General features: G+C 34.4%; 1 protein-coding gene across 1 annotated transcript; it reads right to left on the bottom strand.

The window, feature by feature from the left end:
• Positions 1-198: 198 nt before the first annotated feature.
• On the bottom strand, positions 199-25789 carry LOC133197173 (ran GTPase-activating protein 1-like). The gene is made up of 17 exons (XM_061333061.1): positions 25600-25789; positions 24328-24455; positions 24027-24086; positions 22595-22774; positions 22369-22503; positions 20013-20171; positions 19152-19265; positions 18936-19035; positions 18545-18629; positions 18178-18229; positions 17855-17944; positions 11956-12048; positions 9696-9740; positions 9016-9076; positions 7613-7704; positions 782-906; positions 199-697 (listed from the first exon to the last, which is right to left on the bottom strand). The coding sequence occupies exons 1-17, from the start codon at positions 25712-25714 to the stop codon at positions 628-630; spliced, it is 1704 nt and encodes a 567-aa protein (XP_061189045.1). The 5' UTR covers positions 25715-25789; the 3' UTR covers positions 199-627.
• Between the last annotated feature and the right edge of the window lie 1807 nt (positions 25790-27596).

Here is a 27596-nt window from a genome sequence, read left to right as displayed (position 1 = left end):
GAAAGTATGAATTGAAAGTTTATAAAAAGGGCTGGTACCCTTTAAATTGTATGCACTACATTGAGTATACTATTACTGCATTTCTCCTTTGTTTCTAAAATAGATAACACCCCTTAACGAGTTGATCTTGGTTTTTAGAGTTCTTTCCTGCAATACATATGTACACAATGAGTTTGGAAAATAAATGAAAACACAAAATTCCCTGATGTTTAATTTTATTGTGTCAACACTTTGAATCTCCAATATGAACTTCATATATTGAAGGAGGAATAATATACCATCACATTCTTTTTTTAAACAAAAACATGATCCTCAGTTTGATTGATATTAACCCATTCTTTTTAAATTTAATTGAAAATCAGGGGTTCAATCTCAGTAGGTCTTTTTTCCTTTTGTACTTAAAATTCCATTAATCACTATTAAATGATATCTATTTTAATTTAATATCAAAAGTTAATAATTTAAAACTTTAATCTATGATATGTTGCAGGTGACTAATGCCTCCTGTAGAAATCAATTCAATATCAGACAACACATGTATGCATTTCTATTACGTAAGAATTCACTGGAGTTGCTTACAGTTTATTTCACATGATATTTCAATATTTAGTGTCCCTATTAATAGCCTTAGAATGCATACAGAGTCTGTAAAAGTTTATGTCTGGCTTGGGATGCTGAATCAAGAAGTGGATGTGGTCTGAAAAAAGAGACAAATTTGGATATCAACTCTGCAGCTTACTATTAAATCACTTTTAATGTACTGACAATGAAATCAACTTACTTGCTAAAAAAGGCTTGTAACATCTCTCTAGAGTATTTTGGAAAGTAGGGTTGTCGTACAATATGTTCCAATACTAAGAGTGGTCCTGTTATGTCATTAGGTGGTTTGTAAGATTTATCTTCACCCTGAAATGAGAACACGTAATTTACTGTATCTGTCAGTTCTATAAATGTCATACATGTGCACAAATATTAATGAAACATTCTGGAGATCTGGACATAGGAGAGATCTTCCTTTTTCCCTAATTTTCAAATTAAACTTTGAACAGAGTCCCACATGAGTGCTTCCACCACATTTTAAATAACATAAAATAAAGTTTGACTTATTTTAAAAGAAAATGTTAAACATTAAGTTTTATCATTTCCAAACCATTTTAGCCAGACTAGATGCATACAACTTGAAACAAACAAGTATGACACAATTTCAAAAGTCTATGAAATTTACAATGTAAATTTCTACCATTGTTGGAATTACAACTAGAGGTACTGTGAGTAAGCTCACAAAAAAATTATACCCCACTGCTGCAATTTTTTTTTAAGTGCCCATTCAAATTTTGTAAATGTGACCTTGAACTTTGCCAATAACACCTTGGTTAAACAAGAGACCCATGGGCCACACTGCTCACCCGAGCACATTTGCTAGGAAAAAGAACAAATCAGTCCAGCAATTGAAAAATTTACGCGGGGGGGGGGGGGGGGGGGGGGGGGGGGGGGGGGGGTAGGCTTGAATTTTAAACAACCTGAGGATGCTTCCATATCAATATAACAAATGGCTTTGCTGTTCTTCAGCAGCAGATTTTTTCCTTTATATTCGTTTGTAAAACTTTGATCCCCCATTGTGGCCAAAACCCTATCCCCCGGGGTCTTCATTTGAACAAACTTGAATCTACACTACCTGAGGATGCTTCCATATCAATATGACTAAACATGACTTTTCTGTTCTTGAGAAGATTTTTTCCTATATATTCCTTTGTAAAACTATGATCCCCCATTGTGGCCCGTCCCTACCCCTGGGGGTCATCATTTGAACAAAACTGTTAATATATATTTTTATATTGTGTTAATACACTAAGAGAGATAACTCTTGGTGGGGAACTCTTCTGTGTGTAGAGATTGTTTTGGTGAGGTGGTTGTTTATGTGACTGAGGTCAAGTGATGATAATAAAGTGCTTTGTGGATTCAGTCAGTGTTACTCCAAAAATAGAGATTAACAAGTGGTAGCAGAGCGTAAAATCAACCCCAGTGTCGAGTGAAAGGCAGTGAACTGTGTCAGAAGAAGTATAAACAGGGTGAGTCTGGGGAAAAAAAAGGAGGGAAACAGTGAATCCAATATGGCGACCAAGATCAATCCACCAGTGTTCAAATCCAAATCTAAGCCTTATGAACTATACAGACATGAGTTATTGGCTTGGAGTGAAATAACAGAACTTTCAAAAGAGAAGAAAGGCATTGCTGTTGCACTTACACTTCCAGAGGAAGATGACAGTAAGATTCGTGAGAAAGTTTTTGACCAAATCAAGCTTGAAGATTTAAAAAAGGAAACAGGTTTTAAAACCCTTCTTGACTTTCTTGATAAACACCTTGCTAAAGATGACCTAGCAGACAGTTTAGAAAAGTTCGAGGAATTTGAGGACCTTCATAGAAGTGAAGGACAATCAATGAATGAGTTCATAGCAATATTTGACAGTAAGTACAGAAAAATTGAGAAAAAGAAAATGACACTTCCTTCAGAAATATTAGCTTTTAAACTTTTGAGAAAAGCAAACATCACAAAAGAGCAAAAAATGTTAGTTTTGACTGGAATGAATTATGAAAATAAGGCCACATTATATGAAGAAGCAAAGAAGTCGTTAAAAAAGTTCATGGGTGAAGGAGGACATACACAGTGTGACAACAAGAGTATAAAACTAGAACCAGCATTTTTAGCAGAAAATGAAGACGTTTTATTGGCTGCGGGCTATGTACGAAGAGGTGGCAATTATGGATGTCGGCGAGGTGGGCGCTTTAACTACAGTAGGGGTGGTGGCAGAGGTTCAGGATTTTTCTCATCACAGTGTGGGACTGAAAATCTCAACCCACAAGGTGCAGATGGAAAAATCATGACATGCAGATCTTGTGGATCATTCAGGCATCTCGTGGCAAAATGTCCAGACAGTTGGGAAAACATATCTAAAGTACACATAACAGAGGAAGAGTCGTTAACAGAGCATGCAGTTTTGTTTACGGGATACCATAAAAATGAAATCAGCCAACTTGGGACAGAAGCACAAAACTGTGCAGTACTTGATAGTGCATGCAGCAGCACCGTATGTGGAAAAACATGGCTACAAAGTTACCTTAGCTCACTGAAGGAAAGTGATCGTGGGAAAGTCTTGAGACGCGAGGGGCATAAAGTCTTCAAATTTGGTGGTGGAACAAGATTGAAATCTGAAGGAGAATATGAATTACCAGTCAGTATGGTTGGTAAACCTGTTACAGTCAAAACAGATGTGGTTGATTCTGACATCCCTTTACTGCTTTCCAGAACTGCAATGAAAAAAGCAGGGGTAAAACTGGATTTGGAGAAGGATACTGCTGTCATTATGGGACAAGATGTGGCACTTAATTTAACTACATCTGGCCATTATTGTATACCAATTGACAAATCAGAGACTGTACCTATAGAAGAGGTGAACTCAGTTCAGCTTGAAGAATTGGAGCCTGAAAAACTCAAGTCTGCTCTTTTGAAACTTCATCGGCAGTTTGCACCCCCCCCCCCCCCCCAAAAAAAAAGAGACTTGTGGCTTTGTTACAAGATGCAGGAGTATGGAAGGAAGAGTTTGAGGAACACCTGTTGGAAATAGAACAAAAATGTGACCTTTGTAAAGCATACGCAAAGACACCACCAAGACCGGTAGTAGCAATGCCAATGGCAAAGGAATTCAATGAGAAAGTTGCGATGGACCTCAAACAGTATAAGGGTCGCTGGATATTACACATGATAGACATGTGGTCTAGATATACAGTCTCTGTCTTCATACAGCGAAAGAAGCCAAAAGATGTCATTGATGCTATGATGAAAAACTGGGTTGGAGTTTTTGGAGTAATGGGAGCCTTGATGACTGACAATGGTGGAGAATTTAGTTCAGATGAAATGCGAGAAATAGCATCTATTCTCAACATTCGTTTATGCACAACAGCAGGAATGAGCCCTTTTCAAAATGGACTTTGTGAACGTGTTCATGCTGTAACAGATATGATGCTGCTCAAACTTGAAGCTGAAAACAAAGCTGTTAATATTGAAACACTTCTTGCATGGGCAAATATGGCAAGAAACTCATTACAGATGTGGAATGGTTTTAGCAGCCATCAGTTAATATTTGGACAGAATCCAAATTTGCCAAACATCATGAAAGCAGATTTGCCTGCCCTGGAAGGAAGTACAAGTTCTGAGACACTGGCTAGGCATTTGAACACCCTGCATGAAGCAAGACGTGCCTTTATTCAAAGTGAAGCAGATGAAAGAATACGAAGAGCACTGCGTTCCAAAGTTAGAGCAGCAGAAGTAACATACGACAATGGTGATTTGGTGTTTTACAAAAGAGAGGGTCGAGAGCGCTGGTTAGGACCTGGAAAGGTGGTATTTCAAGACGGAAAAGTTGTGTTTGTGAGGCATGGGGGTGTCTTTGTGAGAGTATCCCCTAACAGACTGTGCAAAATTACACAAGATCAGACAGAAATGAATCTGAGTGAAGACAGTTTAGAGAAACCGTGTGAAAATAAAAACAGTGAGGATGTTGCTATGAGAACAAAGACTGACTTTCCAAGTACTGTTTCAGAAACACTTAGTCAGGCACCAGAGCAACTTAACCAGGAAGTAGCTATAGATCCACGACCTGACCAGAGACAGCGACCAAAGAAACATGACAGGATCAAGTACAAGCTACCAAACTCAGAGGAATGGACTGAGGCAACAGTACTGGGAAGAGCTGGAAAAGCGACAGGAAGGTACCCTTCTTGGTATAATGTTAGAAACAGTGTTGAAAATGAAGATAAAAGTCTTGATCTAGATATTGTGGAGTGGAAAACTGTCAACCCAGAAGAAGCAAACTTAGCCCACTTCAACACATACAGTGAAGCGTCTCATGGTACCAGTGATATGTTTATTGAAAATGCCAAACAAACAGAACTAGACAAACTGCGTCATTTCAACACATATGATGAAGTAGAGGACCATGGACAGAATACAATATCAACCAGATGGGTAATAACTGGCAAAGACAGTAATACAAGAGCTAGGTTAGTTGCACGAGGGTTTGAGGAACATTCTTTTATTCCTTCAGATAGTCCAACAATAGTTAAAGGGGCTATCAGGACATTTCTCACTGTGGCAGCTAGCAAAAGATGGATAGTAAAAACTACAGACATAAAGTCTGCATTTCTGCAAGGGAATACAATACAAAGGGAAGTGTTCATTAAACCTCCCTATGAAAGTAACACACCAGTTGGTTTTATATGGAAGCTAAAGCATGGACTATACGGCTTAAAAGATGGTGCTCGTCAGTTTTACATAAGTGTGCGAGATGAGCTGCTTAAACTAGGATGCAGTCAATCAAAAATGGACCCTGCTATGTTCACTAAAGAAAATGGAAAAATTCTGATAGGGATGGTATGCTGTCATGTTGATGATTTTCTACATGCCGGAGAAAGGGAATTTGAGGATTTGTTGTGTAAACTAAAACAGAGATTTCTAGCTGGTAAAGTTGAGGAACAAGATTTTCATCACATTGGATTCCACATAAAACAGAATGAAAATGGTATTACTGTAGATCACTCAAAGTTTATGGAGAAATTGGATCACCCCCACCTTGATCCTAAAAGAGCAATGCAGAAACATGAACAACTTACTATGGAAGAACAAACTTTATATCGTAAATTAATCGGACAACTCAATTGGGCAGTGCAAGGTTCACGACCAGATTTAGCATTTGAATTAGTTGATCTAAGTACAAAATTGAAAACTGCAACAGTGGCAGACATACTAAGAGCTATAAAAGCTATTGGGAAACTGAAAGACATAATACCAATCCAGATTTTCCCTTCTCTACATGGGTCAGCTGAAAAAGACTGGGAGATTTTTGTTTTCTCGGATGCAGCGCTGGCAAATATAAACGAGGGGAAAGGAAGTACTGGAGGTCAAATTTTGTGGTTCAAAGACCGCGTTGGAAACTGTTGTCCTATTCATTGGCAGGCCAACAAAATAAAGAGAGTTGTTCGTTCAACAATTGCGGCAGAAGCTTTAAGTTTGCAAGAGGGCCTTGAGTCTGCATTGTATTACAGGAAAATGCTAGAGGAGATCTGTACATTGGAAGCAGATAAAATACCAATTACAGCATTCATTGACAACAAAAGTGTTTTCGAGGCATTACAGTCTACAAGAATGGTGGATGACAAGCGCCTTTGAATTGACATAGCAGCAATTAGTGAAATAAAGAATAACAGTAATGTACATGTGAAATGGTGTCCAGGAAAAGTGCAGCTAGCCAATTGTATGACCAAGCGTGGAGCAAATGGAATGGAGCTGCTTAAAATTCTACAGACGGGGAAGTTACCAGAAGAATTCGTATGAATTTTTGTGATAGACATTGTATGTTCAAATGCATCTCTATATGTAAAGGGGCAGAATAATCCCCTGATGTCCCCAGGATAGTCTAATCCAATGAAGGTCATCACTGTCAAAGTAATTACATGTAAATATGAACAAAACATATTCATTGATAGGTAAAATTTCTTTATTAACTTCTTTATCAAATTTTGTTCAAAAAAAAAAAAAAAAAAAAAAAAAAAAAAGGAAATTGTAATTAATGTTAATATATATTTTTATATTGTGTTAATACACTAAGAGAGATAACTCTTGGTAGGGAACTCTTCTGTGTGTAGAGATTGTTTTGGTGAGGTGGTTGTTTATGTGACTGAGGTCAAGTGATGATAATAAAGTGCTTTGTGGATTCAGTCAGTGTTACTCCAAAAATAGAGATTAACAAAAACTTGAACCTACACTACCTCAGGATGCTTCCATATCAAAATGACTAATCATGGCTTTGCTGTTCTTGAGAAGAAGATTTTTAAAGATTTATCCTATGTATTCCTATGTAAAACTTTGATCCCCCATTGTGGCCCCACCCTACCCCCGGGGGTCATGATTTGAACAAATTTGAATCTACACTATCTGAGGATGTTTGCAAATAAGTTTCATCTTTCTTGGCCCAGTGGTTCTGGAGAAGAAGATCTTTAAAAGATGCCATTAATTTTTCACTAATTCTTAATTATCTCCCCTTGGAAAAAGGCTTGGCCCTTTATTTGAACAAACTTGAATCATCGTTACCCAAGGATACTTTGTGGCAAGTTTGGTTGAAATTGGCCCATTGGTTCTTGAGAAGAAGTTGAAAATGTGAAAAGTTTACGCACGACAAACACTTGCACAATAACGGACGAAAACAGATAGCAATAGGTCACCTGAGTGACTCAGGTGACCAAAAAAATGGGAATTGAATATGTTTTATTTAAATAAAAAAATTTCAAATGGGTTTTCCATGCTTTTTATCGACACAAAAGTCAACATTCAGACGACAGACAGATAGTCCTTCAACAAAAAGGATATGAGCTATATATCCTAATTTTTGGAATATACCGCAATACAATGGAACCTGCGATATAATGAAAATTGACGATACATGTACATCTTGAAATGTTAAAGAACAGAAGATTGCCAATAAAACAAAACATTCAATGCTTAAATGATGTCTGGCCTGAAAATATAGATTAGTGTTAAGGCATGTAAAGTATGGAGTACCTTTAAAATCCCAAGATACACCAGTAATGTGTTGGCAAGAATAACAGCATCATTTTCTCCATTACATTTCACGGTTTCTTCAATTATTTGGTCTGAAATGAAAAAACTGATTTTGAATATTTTGTTTCAACTGTTAAAATGACAAGTCTGCATAGTGTAAATGGATCATTTCCAGTGACTTATCAGATGTGAGAAAAAAACCTTGATTTTTGCAATAAAGAATTGGTAGTCGAATCTCATTATAATGAATTTGATGGGGCAATGAAAAAACCTTCGAAGATATCTGTGGATTTCAGATAGTGGGGTTAAAAACATTAAGAACTAGATGTGCCATAACACCACTATGCCCCCACAGGCAGCCAAAATTTCAAATGCCATATTTAGCTTTAAATTCGTTTGCACAAATATTTTCCAAGTTCAAGGGGGATAACTGTCAAAAATCATTGGATCACGACCAAATTCAAACTTGACCTGCATTTTCTGGTAAAATACCTGCATATGCAATTTCAACCTTAAACATACATCCCTATAAAAGAGAGCAGAAACTGAAAATTTCTCTTTTCTAAGTTCAAGAGGGATAACTCTGTCAAAAATCATCAAATCATGACCAAATTCAAACTTGACCTGTGCATTCCTATGACATATCCATGTGTCAAATTTGAGTTGAATGTGTGCAACTGTTGCCGAGATAATGAACGGAAAGTCAATGATGATAGAATGACGGAACAGGGTAACACTACATGCCCCTGGCCATTTTATGGCAGGGGCATAAAAATGGTTGGGACTTTTAATTCAATTGACAAACATGTCTATCCATGTATTTGAGATATTGACATTCAAGAAAACAAAGTTCAACTATTAGCAAATAGCAACAACAGAAAATATTATATGCTAATATGCATATTCTATTTTTAGATTGTAAACATTCTCTAATTAAAAATCATATTTTAATTCATCTCTAATATACAGGAAAAGCTTTGGAAAGGCAATAAAGCTATGTATACATGTGCCTATCATAGTAAAATGACTGTCTCTCTATAGAAGTACATGTACATGTAGCGGGGTATTCAGACTTTTCTCTATTTTTTTTTAAATCCCTAGTACAGCTGAGCTAAAATAATGAAGCATCTTAGACCAGGATATGCTAAATTACAGAATTTAATGCCTGCACAATCACAAGCTGACATAATGAAGCATCTTAGACCAGGATATGCTAAATTACAGAATGCCTCCACAATCACAAGCTGCATCTTAGACCAGGATATGGTAAATTACAGAATTAATACCTGCACAATCACAAGCTGCATCTTAGTCCAGGATATACTAGATTACAGAATCTAATACCTGCACAGTCACAAGCTGCATCTTAGACCAGGAAATGCTAGATTTACAGAATTTAATACCTGCACAATCACAAGCTGCATCTTTTGTTTTCGTATCCTCTGTTGTCACCACACTAGAAATCTATTAGAAAAGATGAATAAAACCTTTTACATAGAATTCCTAAGAATTGTTTCATTACCCTCTTTGTTTCCCTTAGAAGTAAGTTACTAAGCACACTTAAATTATATGCGAGAGGCCTTACAGTCACGTGAATGTCATGAATTTCTAAAATACAGTACTGTATGTTTAACTTTACTCAACCCAGAAAGTTAATCCCTGAACCAAAAACCACAAGAATTTCACAACTTTGCTAGAATATTTCTTATTTATGATCATTTTAACAGATTGTCTGCTAGTTGTCAATAAGCAAAGTTTTTTTTTTAAAAAATGCATCCATCAATTTACAAGATTTTGGTCCCTCTCTTTAGGCTTGGCAAAGGAGAACACAGGTACAGACTATTTATTATACCATGACATGTACTGGAAATTAACATTTATTTAGTTCAGCAATTTTACAGAAGATGAAATTATGGATCATACATGTTATATAAAAAGATATCCATAACAACAGTTAATTCTTAAAGGAGAAACATTATTCCATACTGCACATTTTCCACGTTATCAAACTTTCATTTTATTTTAAGAGCACCCTTTCTTTTTTAGGAACTTTCAAGCCATTTGTGTAAATGTATCTACTGACCTTCATAAATGTCTGAACTGCCTTTTCCAGATCATTAACATCAGCCTGTATTTTGAGACAGAATAAAATTAAATACAGTGTACATTTAAGTAATCTTTAAATCTGATAAAATAATGATAATAAACAGTGCATATATATGCATAATAAATTTTACACATATATATCTCAGAACTAATACATATTGAAATACATGCTTTGATTGTATTTTTGTTCAGTCAGTAAAATGGAATTAAAAACATAGGTAATCAAAGATTACGAAGCTCACCACGACAAATGTTATCTTTAAGTAAGGCAAATTTCACATCATATTTTTTTTTTATTGGTGTACATCTCAAGATCAATATCCATGCAAGTTTGGTTTATCCTGTTTACTTATCAAGAAAATTTTGGTCAGTTCCAATATCCAAAGTATGTCTGGAAGTTTTCATCCTTAGATGCACCATCTTTGCAAGTTTAATCATAACAGGCCATAATGTTATATGGCTACACATCATCCATGCTAATTTGGTTAAAATATGGCTAAAATTCACTCATGTGGAAAATCTAGGTCGAATCCAGCACCTGAAGCAGGTTGGTTAGTGTACATCCCTAGATGCATCATCCATGCAAGTTTGGTCAAGGTAGGGCTTATAGTTACATGTACTTGGGAATGGACCTGCTCCAAAAACTTTAACCTTGTCACTCACCTGGAAAATCGAGGTCAGATCCAGCATCCAAACCAAGTGTGGTAGTGTCCATCCCTAGTTGCATCATACATGTACATGCAAGTTTGGTCCAGGTAGGTCTTATAGTTACTTGGGAATGGACTTGCTCCTAAAACTTTAACCAGGACGCCGACACTGACGCCAGGGGTATAGCATAAGCTCATCTCAACTTCGTCAAGGTGAGCTAAACCAGAAGTCTCTGATGAGACTGTAGCTCTACTGGTCTGTACGTATAACAAAGTAGCACTTGGATTTGAAACTTTGCAACATGCAACAATAAATAGAATTATGTATCTTAATGTAGTCTACTTCTGTGCAAAGTTATATTGAAATCAAACGAAAACTGTAGGAGGAGTAACGTTTTGAAAGTATTTCACAGAAATTTCTATTTTTAGTAACCAAGACAACACCATTCACTTAAACCAAAAACTGAAAAACATATTATGTATCCTAGTGTATTCTGATTGTGTGCCAAATTAGATTGAAATCAGACCAAAACTGTACAAGGAGTAATGTTTTAAAGAAATTTCACAGAAATTTCTATTTTTAGTAACCATGGCAACACTGTTCATCGAAATCAAAAACTGATGCACTTAATAATGTATCTTAGTAAAGTCTACTTGTATGCCAAGTTATATTGAAATCAGACTAAAACTGTAGGAGGAGTAAAGTTTTAAAGGAATTTCACAGAAATTTCTATTTTTAGTAACCATGGCAACACCGTTCATTGGAATCAAAAACCGATAAATTAAATTATGTATCTTAGTGTAGTCTACTTGTGTGCCAAGTTATATTGAAATCAGACCAAAACTGTAGGAGGAGTAGCGTTTTCAAGGAATTTCACAGAAAGATCTATTTTTAGTAACCATGGCAACACCGTTCATTGAAATCAAAAACAGATGCACTAAATTATGTATCTTAGTGTAGTCTACTTGTGTACCAAGTTACACTGAAATCAGACCAAAACTGTAGGAGGAGTAGCGTTTTCAAGGAATTTCACAGAAATATCTATTTTTAGTAACCATGGCAACACCGTTCATTGAAATCAAAAACAGATGCACTAAATTATGTATCTTAGTGTAGTCTACTTGTGTACCAAGTTACACTGAAATCAGACCAAAACTGTAGGAGAAGTAGCGTTTTCAAGGAATTTCACAGAAATATCTATTTTTAGTAACCATGGCAACACCGTTCATTGAAATCAAAAACAGATGCACTAAATTATGTATCTTAGTGTAGTCTACTTGTGTGCCAAGTTACACTGAAATCAGACCAAAACTGTAGGAGGAGTAGCGTTTTAAAGGAATTTCACATAAATTTCTATTTTTAATAACCATGGCAACACTGTTCATTGAAATCAAAAACCGATGCACTAAATTATGTATCTTAGTGTAGTCTACTTGTGTGCCAAGTTACACTGAAATCAGACCAAAACTGTAGGAGGAGTAGCATTTTGAAAAATTGTTTACAGACAGATGGATGGACGATGGACACCTTACTATCGCATAAGCTCTTCTGGTCTCTGACCAGTAGAGCTAAAAACCCTCTTGACTTACCCCTAGTTCCTCTCTTATGGCCTGACCTCTACCACTTCCAAGCTGTAATAGTTTGCTGGGGGATGGAAATGCCAAAAAATCTTTTGCTGTTGTCTGTTCAAAGAATATATCATGATGATATACATACTGATCAATCAACCAAGATTACAAATATATTCCCTATCAAGTCCTGAATTTCAAAAGTAGAAAAAAGATTTGTCTGTCTAAAAAGACTAAATGGGATAATAATAGAAATGTACACTAATGAACACCTTAGATAGAAAATGACAATCTATATTGTGATTTAAAAAGAATAGCTCAGTAGGTCTCTATGTGACCTCTAAAATTTAGGCGCCAACTGGCTCCTAATCAAAATAATTTAGTCGCCAATGTAAATTTATAGTCGCCAGGTAAATTTTTCTTAAGCACCAATTTAAAAATTGATACGTGTATTAGTCAATATATAGAGACATGTCCATTGCTAACTTTTAAACTTCTTTTCTGCTCTTTATAATAAAAAAAATAGAAAATGTTTATAGTTCAGTAACTAGACAATCACCAAATCAATTTAAAATGGTTGCCAATTTGGCAATTTATAGAAAAATTTCAGACGCCAACCATAATTTTTAGGTGCCATGGCAACTAAATTAGTCGCCTATTAGAGCCCTGAACTGGCTTATTTTGTATTCATGACATAACAATCTATGAACATTTCCTTTTGATTTTAAACTCATGTATAAAAAATAAAATGCACAAAATTTAAACTCCACAGTTCATAAAGCATTATTATAACCATGTTTCTTTTTCACATTTCATTTACATTTGAGGTAACTCAGGACCTTTATTTCTACACTCCCTGCTTGAAAAGTGCAGGCATATAGTGACAGGGGTGTCCATCCATTACATTTGGGGTACCCCTCTCTTATCTGCAACACCTTCTTTTTTCATTGGATAAAATTTAATGAGATTTCAAAGAGTCTTTATAACACAGTGCCATTGTGCACCTCCTATTTTTACATCTTGACTGGACTCATATTTCAGTTTTCTCATAGCAAAACAAAACATGGAATTGCAATTATACTCATATGGGGGCAGAGGTATCATTTTATGAGCTCATTGCTCAGAGTAACCTCTACTTTTATCTTGGGCTTTAGATATCAGCATTTGACTTCATCAGTGGTCAAGATTACAAGCTGATTATTGTCTCCTAACCTCCTAGCAAGAAGGACAGCATGTTTGCTTACAATGTCTAAAGTGACTGGATATATTTAACTTTGCTTGCAATCTAAATGTAAGGGACAGGAATAGCATTATCTGGGAAGACAATCAGTTTAATAGACCACTCTCTATGCTCATTACCAATTATAACTCTGCAGTCAAAAAACTCACAAAAATATTAGTACACAAACAGAGGAAAATTATTCACAAAGGAAAAGCATTGTTCTGTAAATTTTATTTACAAACAGTTACAAACAGTCCCATAGAGCCTTCAAATGTAAGCTTTGAAAATTCGCATTCAGACATCTATATGGTTGGGTATTGATAAAATAACGAGCCCTAAAGGTAAATAAAGTACCAGGAATAGGAGTAAATTATATGGTAAATTAGCAGTTACCATACTTCAAGCAGGGGAATGCATGTAATACAAGAAATAATACCCAAAGTGAGCAACAAAAAATGTCAGCATAAATCTAAGGTTTTTTAAAATGCTTGGATCTGTATAGCTCACTGGTTTATCTGTCCACTGCCAAATTCTTTCAACCAGAGAGCTACAGTTCTGCAGCTTCATGCAGAGCAGAGATTTTTCCACAGGTGGCTTTCTATAACCCAATATACACTTCTAAACAAACTGCCAAAACATTTTCTCATGCCAGTGATGCCACATGCATTAACTCCTTCAGCACGATAATGTTATGGGTCACCCCAACTGCTCCCAGCCACTATCAATTGCATCTGTTTAAAACAACTTGTGGCACAAATAAAGATGAGCTAATATTCTTTATGCTCACAATATAGAGAATACAAATTCTCCCTGACAAAAAAACATTGTGTTATTCATTGACTTATTACTGAAAAAACATACAGCTTCAGATTTTCAAAGCTTTATAAGTGGAACAGAAACAATGCATGTCCACCATAACTCCTGCCAACAAATACATATACTTTGGATAATTCTCAATACTGGCAACTAAAAGGCAAACATGTTTACTTATTATCTGAGAATGCATAAGACACAATGCCCAGAAATTAATAAATCAATGAAGCGGAACGAAATGCAAACTTGATCTATAAGTAATCAAGGTAAAGTCACATACCAAAAATCAGCTCAATATCTGCAAGAGTTTAGAAGAAAATTGCGGAAAACCATTAAAAATAAAAAGATTATAATTCCGTCAAAAATCAATCTATAAGTAATCAAGATACACTCACATACCAAAAATCAGCTTAATATCTGCAAGCGTTTAGGAAAAAAAGTGTGAAAAATCAAGTGGGACAGACTGACAGACAGATTTACGGTCAGATGCAGAGGAAACTTATAGCCCCATACAGTTTCACCGGTAGGGGGACTAACAAGCTGGTTTTGACCACATCCCTCAGAAACCTAGGAAGAGGGGACAGTGCAATTCAGAAGTTTTGCTCTCATTCACTCACTGATGCTACATGTACAAACTAACGAATGAGGGCACATTTGATTTGGACGGAATCTGGGCCCACTGTGTGAAAAGTTAAAATTTCATTGATCCATGACGGGATATTTTAGCATTCTGTTAATATATTGGATTCCTGTGATATAGGAAAGGGAAATTTTTTTCCCAATATTGTGTTTTGATTTGATAAAATATGCTAAGAAATATGGTATGGCTACATGAGTTATTTGATACAAAAAACTTGCATTTTTGAACATTTTTCTGTAAATTTGTTTTCTCGGGGTCATCTCTCCATGATTTTCAAATGTTATTTGTGTACATTTTAACTCCAGGAAACAAGCAGCTAATTAAGGAAAAATGGAGAGAAGATCCAAAGACAATAAAAAATGAACTCCCCCCCCCCCCCCAAATCACATTGTGTAAATGCACTGCTTTGTTGTTTTCAAACCCAAATTTGTTGTGACAATAGCTCAGTGGTTTATTTCATCCATCAATGAAGGTGATGAAATCGATAACTTTGGTTTGATCATTGCATGAAGCGTGTACTTTTTTCCCCTAAACAATCAACTTGAGCTGCTTGTCTGTTTGATTTTATTTATCATTAAAATTTAAATTACCGTAAAAGCAGAAATTTTCGTTGGGGATTAAATTTCGTTGTTAACAATTATCAACGAAATTAAATCCCACACAAAATTTTCATATGACTATATATTGAATAGGGTTACTTTTGAAACAACGAAATTTAATGCCCACGAAACCTTTTAAGATAACAAATCAACGAAATTTTATCCACACAAAAATTTGTGCTTTTACAGTAGATAAATTTTGATTTTGTTGAACAGAGTGAAAGAAATTTTAATACAATTGCATTTTTTTGGAAAGGTACCTGTATTTCAATGTGATGCAACATTTTCCTATGTGGGTATCTTTAGTTAACTCTGTCCTCTTGTGGTCAGAAAACCATCTGCTTGACTGGAAATTTAAACTATGAACTTTGTACACACCATTCCTGCAGATTACATGCCAAATGCACCATTCTTTTATGACAATAAAATTGGATCCTCAATTTCAGAGGAAAAGCATATAGGTGTAATGGTTTGGGTTGTGGATATCGGCCTGGGTAGCTCAGTCGGTAGAGCACCTGACTAGTGATGCAGGGGTCTTAAGTACAATTCCCAGTCCAGCCATACATTTTCATCTTTCCTGTTACAGATTTGGTGCCGTGGTATCACCGCTGGACTTGCAGGTGAAAGTCCTGCCAGGGGCTAATAAGAACTTGGGTTGTGTCTTCAAGGGCAAAGACAATTTAAGGAGGGAGGAATATAATGGTTTGGGCCATGGATATTGGCCTGGGTAGCTCAATCTATACAGCACCTGACAAGTGATGCATGGGTCTTGGGTAGGGATGGGTATCGGCAAAAATTTCATATTGTGATATATCACGATTTTTTCCCAAAAATATCACGATAAATCGTGATATTTTTACACTCAATTTTTACTACAATTTAAAATGAATTTCCATCATATTTCTTAAAAATATGCTATAAAAACATAACTTTACTTTCTTTTTAAATTTTCATTTGTTTAGTATATAGCATATTTTGATGCCGTTGTTTAATTGTTTTCAACCTTATTTACACTTCCTATAATTGTCATTCAATACTTTGAACAAATACATGAATAATTTCCGGAATTCATAGTTATGTACCAAATACCGGTATTTTAGTCTCCGTATCATGATACGTATCACGCAATGAAAAATCGCGATATACCGGTATACCGATAAAATCGCGCATCCCTAGTCTTGGGTTCGATTCCCAGTCCAGCCATACATTTTCTCCTTTCCTATTACATAGGACTGGTATAAAACCAACAGACAATTCATATCACCAGAGTAAATTAAATATTAGTTACTTAAGAAACTCACAATACCCACAATTGAGAGCCATGCATATGGAAAACATTTTCTCTCTTAATGTTTACAGTTAGGAAATATACGACCAGAACATTTAAAAGGTTTGAAAACGTTGGAACTCTACCAATATACATAACACTTTGAATACAAGATAAAAATTATGTCCCACTAACAAGAAATAAACAGGAAAAATGTTCAGACATTATTAAAACATTTATTCTAAAAGAAGACAAAAAGTGTCAAAGTGTTCAAATGGTGGAACTTAAAGCAAGTCAACATAAAAGTATGGCATTAAAAAGACTGAGATTACGCATCATAGAATCATTACTTTAGTGTCTGAAAGTACTACGGCAAAAAAAAAAAGAAAAAAAAAGAATGGTTTTGTTATATAGTTATTCCTTGTATGAGATAATCCCTCCTTTTTTTGCCTCAAGACAATTGGTATTTAGAGGTAGATGTATAAATGACAGCAAATGCACTATTCTGTAAAAATGTTAAAATGAATGAGAATGTTGTTATACATGTATTTTTATGAGTTGAAATAAAATGTACAATGTATGGCTATTTAAAACAGTAAAATGTGCATGGAGGGAAAAAAAGTGAAAACATTGGTTTTTAAAAGAATCTCATTATCACAGATAGACTTAACATTTAAAACTAGACAGCTGTCAATCAAAAAAAAAAAAAATAAACAATCTTCTAAGCATAGGTTAGGGTCATGAAAGCTTCAAATTCCCAAGGTCATCTGCAAGGTCAAGTGTGGCAGCATCATTCTGAAAAATATCAGAAAAGAAAAAGAGGTCTAATTTGAATTCAGAATTCTACACCACATTTGACCTTACAAACACCTTAATAATTTTTTTTAATTGAATGTTTTGCTATGTATAACTTGTCAAAAATAAATCAATTTCTCAGGATGCTATTTCCATCAAATTGCTTAACACTGATAGTCAATGTTTAAACAACTGTAAATTCCAATGCGTATTGAGTGAGAAAGCTGAATTGTTCTGTCGTATCTTTCTTACGAGTGCCATTACCCCCATTTCACAATAAACCTGCATGTTTTCATTACTTAGAACCATGTGGATTTTCACATTAATCCTCTATACATGTATCTAAATGTTTTTTTTTAAAGTGTAGAAGAAGATGCCAATTCCTTTTAGTATCTCTCCAGCTGTCAATAAATACCTCATAAAATTCTATATCTGATGTTTCTTTATCCAACATTTAAGTGGAAAACAGGAAAAATAATTCAAATTATCCTGGGCCAGAAATTTTAGATGTTGTCCATCCTGGAGCAGTGAAAATTCCACTATTTGTTTTTGTGTGTCCCCTGTTGGTATATACATGTACATACCTGTTTGTTGGGGGTGATGGCCTTGCCCTTGATTTGTAGTGCTGGGTCATTAACCTCCTCCCCCTCCACATCATCATGTCCTACTTCCTCCTGTTACAATAGATAACAACATACTCTTATACAAATTTATGCCTAGATTAAATGTTTTGAATGTTTTTATATAAGATTGATCTTTAAAATGTGTAACAAGGTTATCCAGAATATCAATCTCTATGTACAGTTATAATACTGTTACATTGATATAGAGGAATCTTTTTCCCACTACAATATAATGTACCACAGGTATATATCTGTTCAATTAAATTCCTACTCATTAAACTCACATCATCTGACTGGTCCCCTCCTCCATCCTCTTCCTCAGATCCTTCATCATCACTGTCAAAAATAAAATCTCTTTGTAATAAACCTTCTTCTTTCTTCAATGTAATACATATATTTAATGCAATTCTGTCAATGAGAGTAAATTGGATTATAATGTTCCAAGAAAATCAAAATTTTATAATGAAACATGTACTGGTAAAAGAAACTATCAGAAGCTACCCAAGCACAAAACTTTATCAATAACAGCTTAGTATTCTCATTTCTTATCTTTCTCAGGTCTTTGCCATTATTTTAATACTACATGTATTTTCTATGAAATGTTCAGCGATAACTTTAGCCTGGCTGGGGAAAATAAGCAGCAGAACAGACCTGAGTGATGCAAGGATATCCAGTTTACCCATGGCCTCCATAGTTCCTTTCACTTCCTCAATGCCATCTTCACCAAGCATATTACCTATCATTAAATGCAGACAATACACATGTATATCATGCCTGAGAAACTACATCCTATATGTATTACCAAGTTACTATGATGGGGATAAATCTTTGTGTAAAGAACCTTCTTCATACTTAAATGTAATATTGAATGCAACTCTGTTGATAAAAGTGAATCGGCTTATAATGTTAAAGAGAATCAAAATTTTATAATGCAGCAGCAACATGAAATATAAATTATCAGAGGCAATTCTTAAGAAAGCACAAAACTTTATCAATACATGTACATTTATAAACACACACACAAACTTCTCTCCTGACTTACAGTTGAGGTCTAGTCTAGTTAAGTTAGCTTTGTTTTCCATGTTTTCAGCCACAATACTGGCTCCCCGTTTGTTGATTTCATTTCCTGATAAATTCAGTTCCTGTGAATTAAAGAAGGAGCAAATAGCCAAATTTCCTTTTTCAGAATGGAATATTAAATATCCCCTTTCTACAAGAATTTTTATTGCATGGATTACTGAATGAAAAAGGGAAATACCTTAAGCTTCTGGTGTCCTTCTTTCAGAGCATTTGACAATGCTATTGCACCTTCTGTCCTCACTAAACAGTCACCAAAGTTTATCACTTCTAAATTCTGTAGCTTTGGTAAAACCTACAAAAAATCATTGCACAATGTATGAAAGGTAAAACTAAACACTAATATTGATTTGTTAATCAAATAAAAAAATGCTGAAATAAAACACAGTATTTTTTTGTCACAATGACTAGACTACCTGGCCCTGCCTTTATTATTATTCAATCTAAATGGCAAGGATTGACTGCTTAAGATTTAAACATATCCAGTATATCTATAAAAGATATATTCCATGGGGCCCATGGACCATAAGACTTCCCAGAGTCACACCCTCTTCAATGAATATATGCATATATAGATAAATGAGATCACTTACTGTGGTAATGAATTAACTACTTTACTATGACTAGTTCATGTTCTTTAAAGATTTTTTCTGTTTATCCAATGGAAAATTGTGGATCTTCCCCTATGGGGCGTGATTTGAACAAACTTGCATGATCACTATATTATGAAGCTTTTAAGTAAGTTTTGTCCTTTCTGGTCTAGTGGATCTTGAGAGGTAAATTTAAACGACCCCAACTTATTTGTTTCTTAATTTTCTCCCCTTGAAAATAGGTCCTTTATTTGAACAAATTTTAATTCCAATCTCACAAGAATGCTTTGTGGCAAGTTTTATTAATACTGGTCCAATTCTGGAGAAAAGATGAAAATGAGACAAGTTTACTTACTTACACATACTGTACATTCATACAAGTATATACATATTCTGGACAATCACTCACTTGAGCCCCTGGCTTAGGTGAGTTATAAAGCTTTACTACTCACTTTGGCCATGTTTTTGGCTCCTTTCTGTGTGAATGTATTGTCACTAAGATTCATGACTCTCAGGTTTTTGTTTTCTGCAAAGGCGTCCGCCAGGGCTGTTATTCCCTCTGCATAAATACCATTCTGTGGCATTGCCACCTCTTCTAAAGAACCTAATGCCTGAAAAATAAAGATAAACACATTTATTTGAAAGACGGTAAAGTGTCTAGATTCTTTATTTCACTGCATTTGAAATTTAAGTGGATGGAAATTTAAACATTCATATATTTTTAAAATGTTTTTTTAAACACAGACATATGCAATCAATGATAACAAAGCTCTACTCAACAAATATTATCTATAAGTTTAATAGACAAAGTCTCTTACCAAATGAATATTGAGTAACATTCATTATTTAGATGTGATTCATTATTATTAGGGATGTCAATTTTGTCCATTTTTCATATTCGAATATTCGATGAAAGTATTCGAATATATTCGAATATTCGATAAAATATATAAATTCTGGTTTATTTTAAATATGCATATCCTACTCTCATGAAAAGTTCATAGTAGGTAATCTTATATTGGAAGTAAAAATGTATGAAGACTTAAGTAGTTGTAAAAATGTATGAAGACTTTTGTAGTTGTACAATAAGGGTTTCCATTTGATATTTGTCAATGTTTTAAATAAATAATTGATTTAAATGTAGAAAAAGTATAATTTTAGCAAATGATACTTGTGTATTTATAGTAGTTCCAACTGAGAAACCAGTCGTCTTACCAAAGGCAAGATAGTCGTATACTGTTTAGATTTCAATACGTGCAATTAATTGCAATTATCAGCCTAATAAAAGATATGATTATTATCTTTGATACAATGTTTTTAAAATATAAAAAAAGATTTCCATAGACAATTTTCCTACGTAATTAACTAATTTCCCGATGATAAATATAAAATTCAGGTTTATGTACAACCCCAGATAATCAAGTTTATTTGCACATTTATACTGACATTTAGCCCTTTAAAATATTAATTACAGACTAATTCTATCGGACATTCATTCAATGATCAATTAAATTTGTTTTGATAAGTATAACTCTTCACGTCTTTTACACATTCTAAGATTCTAGATCCGATCGTATTTAACTAATAAAAACTATGAAAGTACCTTTTGTATTATACATAAAGATTATTGTATAATTTAACACCTTATTCAAAACAAAATAATTTAGTAGATATATAAGATAAGAAAGTATAGATCGACATTGATCGCTAGTAAATTAAACAGGAAGAATTCCAGCACTGTTCTAATAAAAATTTTTAAATCACAGTACTTCTTTTCACGAAATCTGAAAAACACCGAATATTCGAATCTTAAATTTATATTCGAATATCAATTCATCGAATGAATATTCGAATGTTCGAATATTCGTTGACATCCCTAATTATTATACATGTAGGTCCTTCACTAAATAAGTAAAAATACACCTCATTTGCAGCATCTTAAGAAAGTGGGTTAATATGCATGCATCTCAAGATGCATCATCCATGCAAATTTCCTCAAGGTAGCCTGAGGTAGGACATACTGTATAGTTACTTGGATATTGATCTGCTCTTTAACTTTGGCTATGCACTTACTAATTCAAGAACATATACAAGTAGATCAGTGGCATCATCCCACTGGTGGTGTTGCATCCCTAGAGATGTTATCCATTCAAACTTGGTTTAGGTTGGGAATATTCAGTAAGGGGTCTGCTCCAAAACCTAGAATCTATAGGTTATTAACATAGGTCAGATGCAGAATCCAAAGCAGGTCTGGTAGTTTGCATCCCTGGATGCAACACCCAAGCATGTTTGGTATAGATAGGGCTTACAGTTTCTTGGGAATGGAAAGGCTCCAAAAACTTAAACCTGATCAATCTTTGAGAAATTGTAGGTCAGATGCAGCATCTGAAGAATGTCTACTAGTGTGCATCTCTATATGGATCATCCATGCTAGTTTATTCAAGGTAGGGAATGTAAATAATTGAGAATTTACCTGCTCCAAAAATTTAACTTCTTCATTCAAAATATAGGTCAAATGCAGCATCTGAAGCAGACCATTAGTGTGCATTCATAGATATAGCAAAAATGCAAGTTTGGTCTGGGTAGGTCTTATAGCTACTTAGAAATGACCTGCTCCTAAAACTATGGTGGGACACTGAAAGCACAAACACATTTCGACTTCATCAAGAAGAGCTAAAATTAAACACTGAAGCTTTATGTAAACTGCTATATGTACCTAAATTTATAGTGGTATCTGTAAATTCCTCAAGATACAATAGTGACAGCTATATTTGAAATGGAGTAGAAATGAGAGGATAGGATTCTTACTTTAAAAACTGCAGCCAGTGCTGTTGCTCCTGGATTTTCTAATCTGTTTCGACCAGATACAAAGACCTTAAGTTTGAGAGGTTTACCAGCCTTATCACTGTTTTGATGGCACTCTGTAAGGCATTCAGCCAACATCTGTGAACATACATGTACATAGGCATTTTAAAGAGATTATGCACTTTTTAAAGTACAAATCACTTCCAGTCAAAGAATTTCAGAGACAAACCTTTCCGCCTGTGATACCCAGTCCATTGTTGTTTAGACGGAGCTCCTGTAGTGTATAACAGCTTGGACTCTTCAGCAGAGATACAAGTCCTACCACACCATTAGGACCAAATGCATTATCACTCAGATCCAACTCTACTAATCCTGCACCAGCCTTTATGATAGCTGCTCCTAAAAATTCCTACATAATAGGAATCAAACCTCTTAATAAAACACATACATGACCTTTATTTGTAATGGTAAACATGTTTTAAAATTTTATTTTTAGTTTCTTAAAAATTAATTAAGCCAAAAAAAATTAATCAATAGTTTCTCAGGCACTGCCGCATCAGGTCAAACACTACTGCATTGATCAATTTTATTGACATATTGAAAAGGGAAATAACTTAATACAGTATTTTATTAATTAACTTTGCTTGGAATAACATTATTTAAAGTTGAATGCATAATTAATGAGGGAACCAAAAAAGTAAGAATCAGTTGATATCATCATTTTGTTGAAAGACTGACATGGAAAAAAGGGTATAATACCTATAAAAAAAAAAAAAATTAAAAAAAAAAATGCCTGTCGCAATTTTGAAATTTTTGGCCTGAGAAACTATTATATTAATTATTTATGGCCTAAAAGAGATGAATTTTTAACAATATTGCTGATTGGACCTTAAAATCACATGAATCACCTTTGTCTGATGTCATACTTGAGAAGAATTTAAAGCCTTTTCCTCCTTATTCCCATGTTCAACTTTCATACTTTATTGTAGTTGTGCCCTTGCCCCAGGAATAATGACTTAATGAATTTACCAAAACAGAAACTACTTTATATGGGGATGACATGTATTTCAATTTGATATATGTGATTGTTCTTCAATGCCTAGATTTTTCTTTACAATTTCCCTCTATACAAATCCGACCATTATTGTGAAACCCTGGGTCATGATTTGAACACACAGATTCACTACATGGGGATATTTCTATAAGATGAATTGTATCCCTTCAATTCTTCTTCAGAAGATTTTCAAGATCTTTTCCTAAATATTCTAATGTAAAACTCTGACCTCTATTGCAGCCTCATGCTAGCTCCATGGGCCAGGTTTTGTATCAATTTGAATCCAACTCGATATGGCAACTTTCACATAGTCTTTGCCCTTTCTGGTTCAGTAGTTCTTGAGAAAATTTTTACAGAATCCCATCATATTATTTCATTATCCCCCTTAATAACTGAAATGACCTTCAAATGAATAAATTTAAATCCACTGCAACTTATATATTTTGTGTAAAAATCAGATGATGTTGGCCATGTGGTACTGCAGAAGTCAAAGTGAAAAGTAACAAATGACAATCCAGCAAAACAGATACATTATAGATGCATTTTGATCAGAAAATTTCCCTTGAGTCTTAGTCTCAAATGATCTTAAATGATGACTTTTACATACCAAAGCTTTAGGTATTTCACTTTTAAGTCTTCCAGTAAACATGTCACTCCAGTGTGCCCTCTAAAACAAAATACAGTTTACATTTATATAAACTTGTCTTAGCATTTGCAGCTGAATACTCAACTATTTATACTCTTTAAAAATTTAAGTTCAAACAGTCAAAATTATCAAAATTATCATAACCTAAAATAAATTTTGTCTCAGTTAGGTAAAAAAAATCACTAGGAGAAAATTTACTTTAACTTTTTTCCCCTTTACTTATGCCAAATATATATACATGTTATAAACAACATAAAACTACCTCAAATTCTGGATGTTTCTCCAGTGCCTTTGCAATGGCCTCTGCTGCATCAACTCCTAGTGTATTTCCTTCCATCCGCAGTGCTGTCATTACTTTACATTTTTCTATCTCTGCGACAATGTCTTTTGCTGTAATTCAACCAAGAAAATTCAAGTATGAAGTCACAATCGCCATGCACTGTGCATCTATTAACTGTATAAATACCTTCAACATCCTGTCACACTGTTTGTCACTAAGAAAATCAAATATGTCGGGAGGGGGGGAGCCCTTTTTTTTTGATATAGTGATAAAGAATGTAGATATACACTGCTTACTCTGACAAGATTTAAATTATCATCTCATTAAAAAGCACTTCTCTACTCTTAATTTTGATTTAGCATATTATTCAAAATAAAAAAAATATTTCTTATATGTATTTGTACTATTATAATACAATTAAAATGTAAATTTGAGTTTAAAATATATATTACATTACTTCCTTTCTTTTAATACTAAAAATCTTTTCTTTTATTCTTAAACAATATTAATTCTACCTTTCCCAAGAAACAAGAAAAAAGATGTAAAAAAAATATCAAAAGAATTTGAACGAAACTTGAGGAAAAAATACTTTGTTAAACATACTAGATGATTTCTACCATTTTATTACATTGTAAAAATATTTCTAGTTTTATCTGAATTAGACTTTTTTTAATCCTTCAAGAGTTATTTGCACATAATTTAAATCCGTGATGGAGAACTTGTGAAAAATGGATTATAAACAGCTTGTAAAGGTTGGTTTTCTTGTGACAGTTGTGTTTTTTCATCCTTCAAGAGTTATTTGCACATAATTTAAATCCGGGATGGAGAACTTGTGAAAAATGGATTATAAACAGCTTGTAAAGGTTGGTTTTCTTGTGACAGTTGTGTTTATTTATGTTAAAATTGATTATGTAACACATCTTATACATACATTCAGACATATTTGAGTCGAAATGTCAGTTGAATTGTAGGCCGTCGCCGGTTCTAAATTTATACGTTTTCCAGAATCAAAACATGAAGGCTTGCGAAGAGAAGTGGATGTAGTCGGAAGCCTGTCCACTTCTCTAAAGAGAATAGCACGTGCTGCAGCATGAAAATTAGCATATAAAGGTATACTTTTTATTACCAAAAAATTATAACTAAGTGACAATAAAAAGAATATCAAAGTTTCAAAAACTTCACACAAAGACTTTTCGGACATAGGTCCCCCCTTAAACATTAACCCCAAAGTAAAACGAGAAATTGCATTATTACCATCATCTGCGCCATTTAATTTTAACCCTTTTCCTTTAAAACTAAGCTCATGTTGTACGTCAACTTTTGTCTTGGCCAACTGGTCTGTAACACTAGAAATGTCTGTAGAACTCATGCTGATTTGTTCATTTGTGCACTGTACTTTCTCTCCAAACAACCATGCGCGCGATCAAGTTTTTAAACAAACTTCCGGTTGATTTTAAAGGTATCTCGCACATAAAAATATTCGTCCATTATGGTCGTGTATTTAAAAACAAACAAAGAAACAAACAAAGCATTATTTGGGATTTAAAATGAAAAATTAAGTGATATGCAAATATTTTTTATTGGCCTCTATAAAGTCATTGTACATTTGAAAAAAAATTACGAAAAATTTATTCATCAAAATGTGAATTATTTTATTGATACAATTAGAGCTTTTTCAAAAAGCAGAGAGTTAGCTTACCGTCTTTAGCAATAATCTTAAAGTGACACTGTGACGGACAAACGGGAAAATTGACAACACTGATGCCCCCGTATGGCAACTTATAGCAAAGGTTAAACTTTCTCAAATGCAAATCATATGTGTTGGTACCCAAAGAAAGGTCTTGTCTTGAGGAATAAACCTGTGAAATATGAAAGCCCTAGCAGCAACCATTGAATAGATATGGAAAAGGTTAAAGTTTTTTCAAAAGTATGTCAAACATCAAGGTCAAGGTCAAAATCAATGGTGCCAAAGGAAAGGGCTTCTCCCAAGAAATATACAGGTGAAATATGAAAGCCGAAGCACCAATTGTTCAAAATTTATGACCAAGGTTAAAGTTTTCCAAAGTAGGTCAAACTCAAAGGCCAGGGTCAAAAGGTCAAAGTTGTTGGTATCCAAAGGAAGGTCTTGTCACAAGGATTACATATGTGAAGTATGAAAGCCTAGGCCTATCACCAACTGTTCAAAAGTTATGGCCAAGGTAAAAGTTTTTTAAAAAAAGGTAAAACTCCAAGGTCAAGGTCAAAGTTGTTGGTATTCAAAGAAATTTCTTGTCACAAGGATTACATATGTAAAGTATGAAAGCCCTAGCACCAACTGTTCAAAAGTTATGGCCAAGGTTAAAGTTTTTCGAAAGTAGGTCAAACTTCAGGTCAAGGTAAAAGTTGTTGGTATTCAAAGGAAGGTCTTGTCACAAGGATTACACTTGTGAAATATGGAAGCTTTAGCACCAACCGTTCAAAAGTTATGGCCAAGGTCAAAGTTTTTTTAAAAAAAAAGGTAAAACTCCAAGGTCAAGGTCAAAGGGGCAAAGTTGTTGGTATTCAAAGAAAAGTCTTATCACAAGGATTACATATGTAAAGTATGAAAGTCCTAGCACCAACTGTTCAAAAGTTATGACCAAGGTTAAAGTTTTACAAAAGTAAGTCAAACTCCAAGGTCAAGGTCTAAGGGTCAAAGTTGTTGGTATCCAAAGGAAGGTCTTGTCCTTAGAATTGCACTTGTGAAATATGAAAGCCCTAGCACCAATTGTTCAAAAGTTATGGCCAAGGTTAAAGTTTTTCAAAAGTAGATCAAACTCCTAGGTCAAGGTCAAAAGGTCAAAGTTGTTGGTATCCAAAGGAAGGTCTTGTCACAAGGATTACATGTGAAGAATGAAAGCCCTAGCATCAACCGTTCAAAAGATATTGCTAATGTTAAAGTTTTTCAAAAGTAGATCAAACTCCTAGGTCAATGTCAAATGGTCAAAGTTGTTGGTATCCAAAGGAAGGTCTTGTCACATGGATTACACAAGTGAAGAATGAAAGCCCTAGCACCAACCATTCAAAAGTTATGGCCAAGGTTAAAGTTAGGAAAAATTTTGTAAAACTGGGTTAAACTCCAAGGCCAAGGTCAAAAGGTAAAAAATGATGGTACCCAAAGAAAGGTCTTGTCACAAGGAATACACATGTGAAATATGAAAGCCATAACTCCAACCAATCAAAAGTTATGAGCAATGTTAAAGTTTTTGCGGGCAAACAGACAGACAGACGGA

The sequence above is a fragment of the Saccostrea echinata genome, unplaced genomic scaffold, assembly GCF_033153115.1.
Source record: "Saccostrea echinata isolate AGI-Se365-2 ecotype Australia unplaced genomic scaffold, CSIRO_AGI_Sech_v1 ptg000030l, whole genome shotgun sequence".
In the NCBI taxonomy this organism is placed as follows: domain Eukaryota; kingdom Metazoa; phylum Mollusca; class Bivalvia; order Ostreida; family Ostreidae; genus Saccostrea; species Saccostrea echinata.
This window is presented reverse-complemented; position numbering and strand designations above follow the sequence as displayed.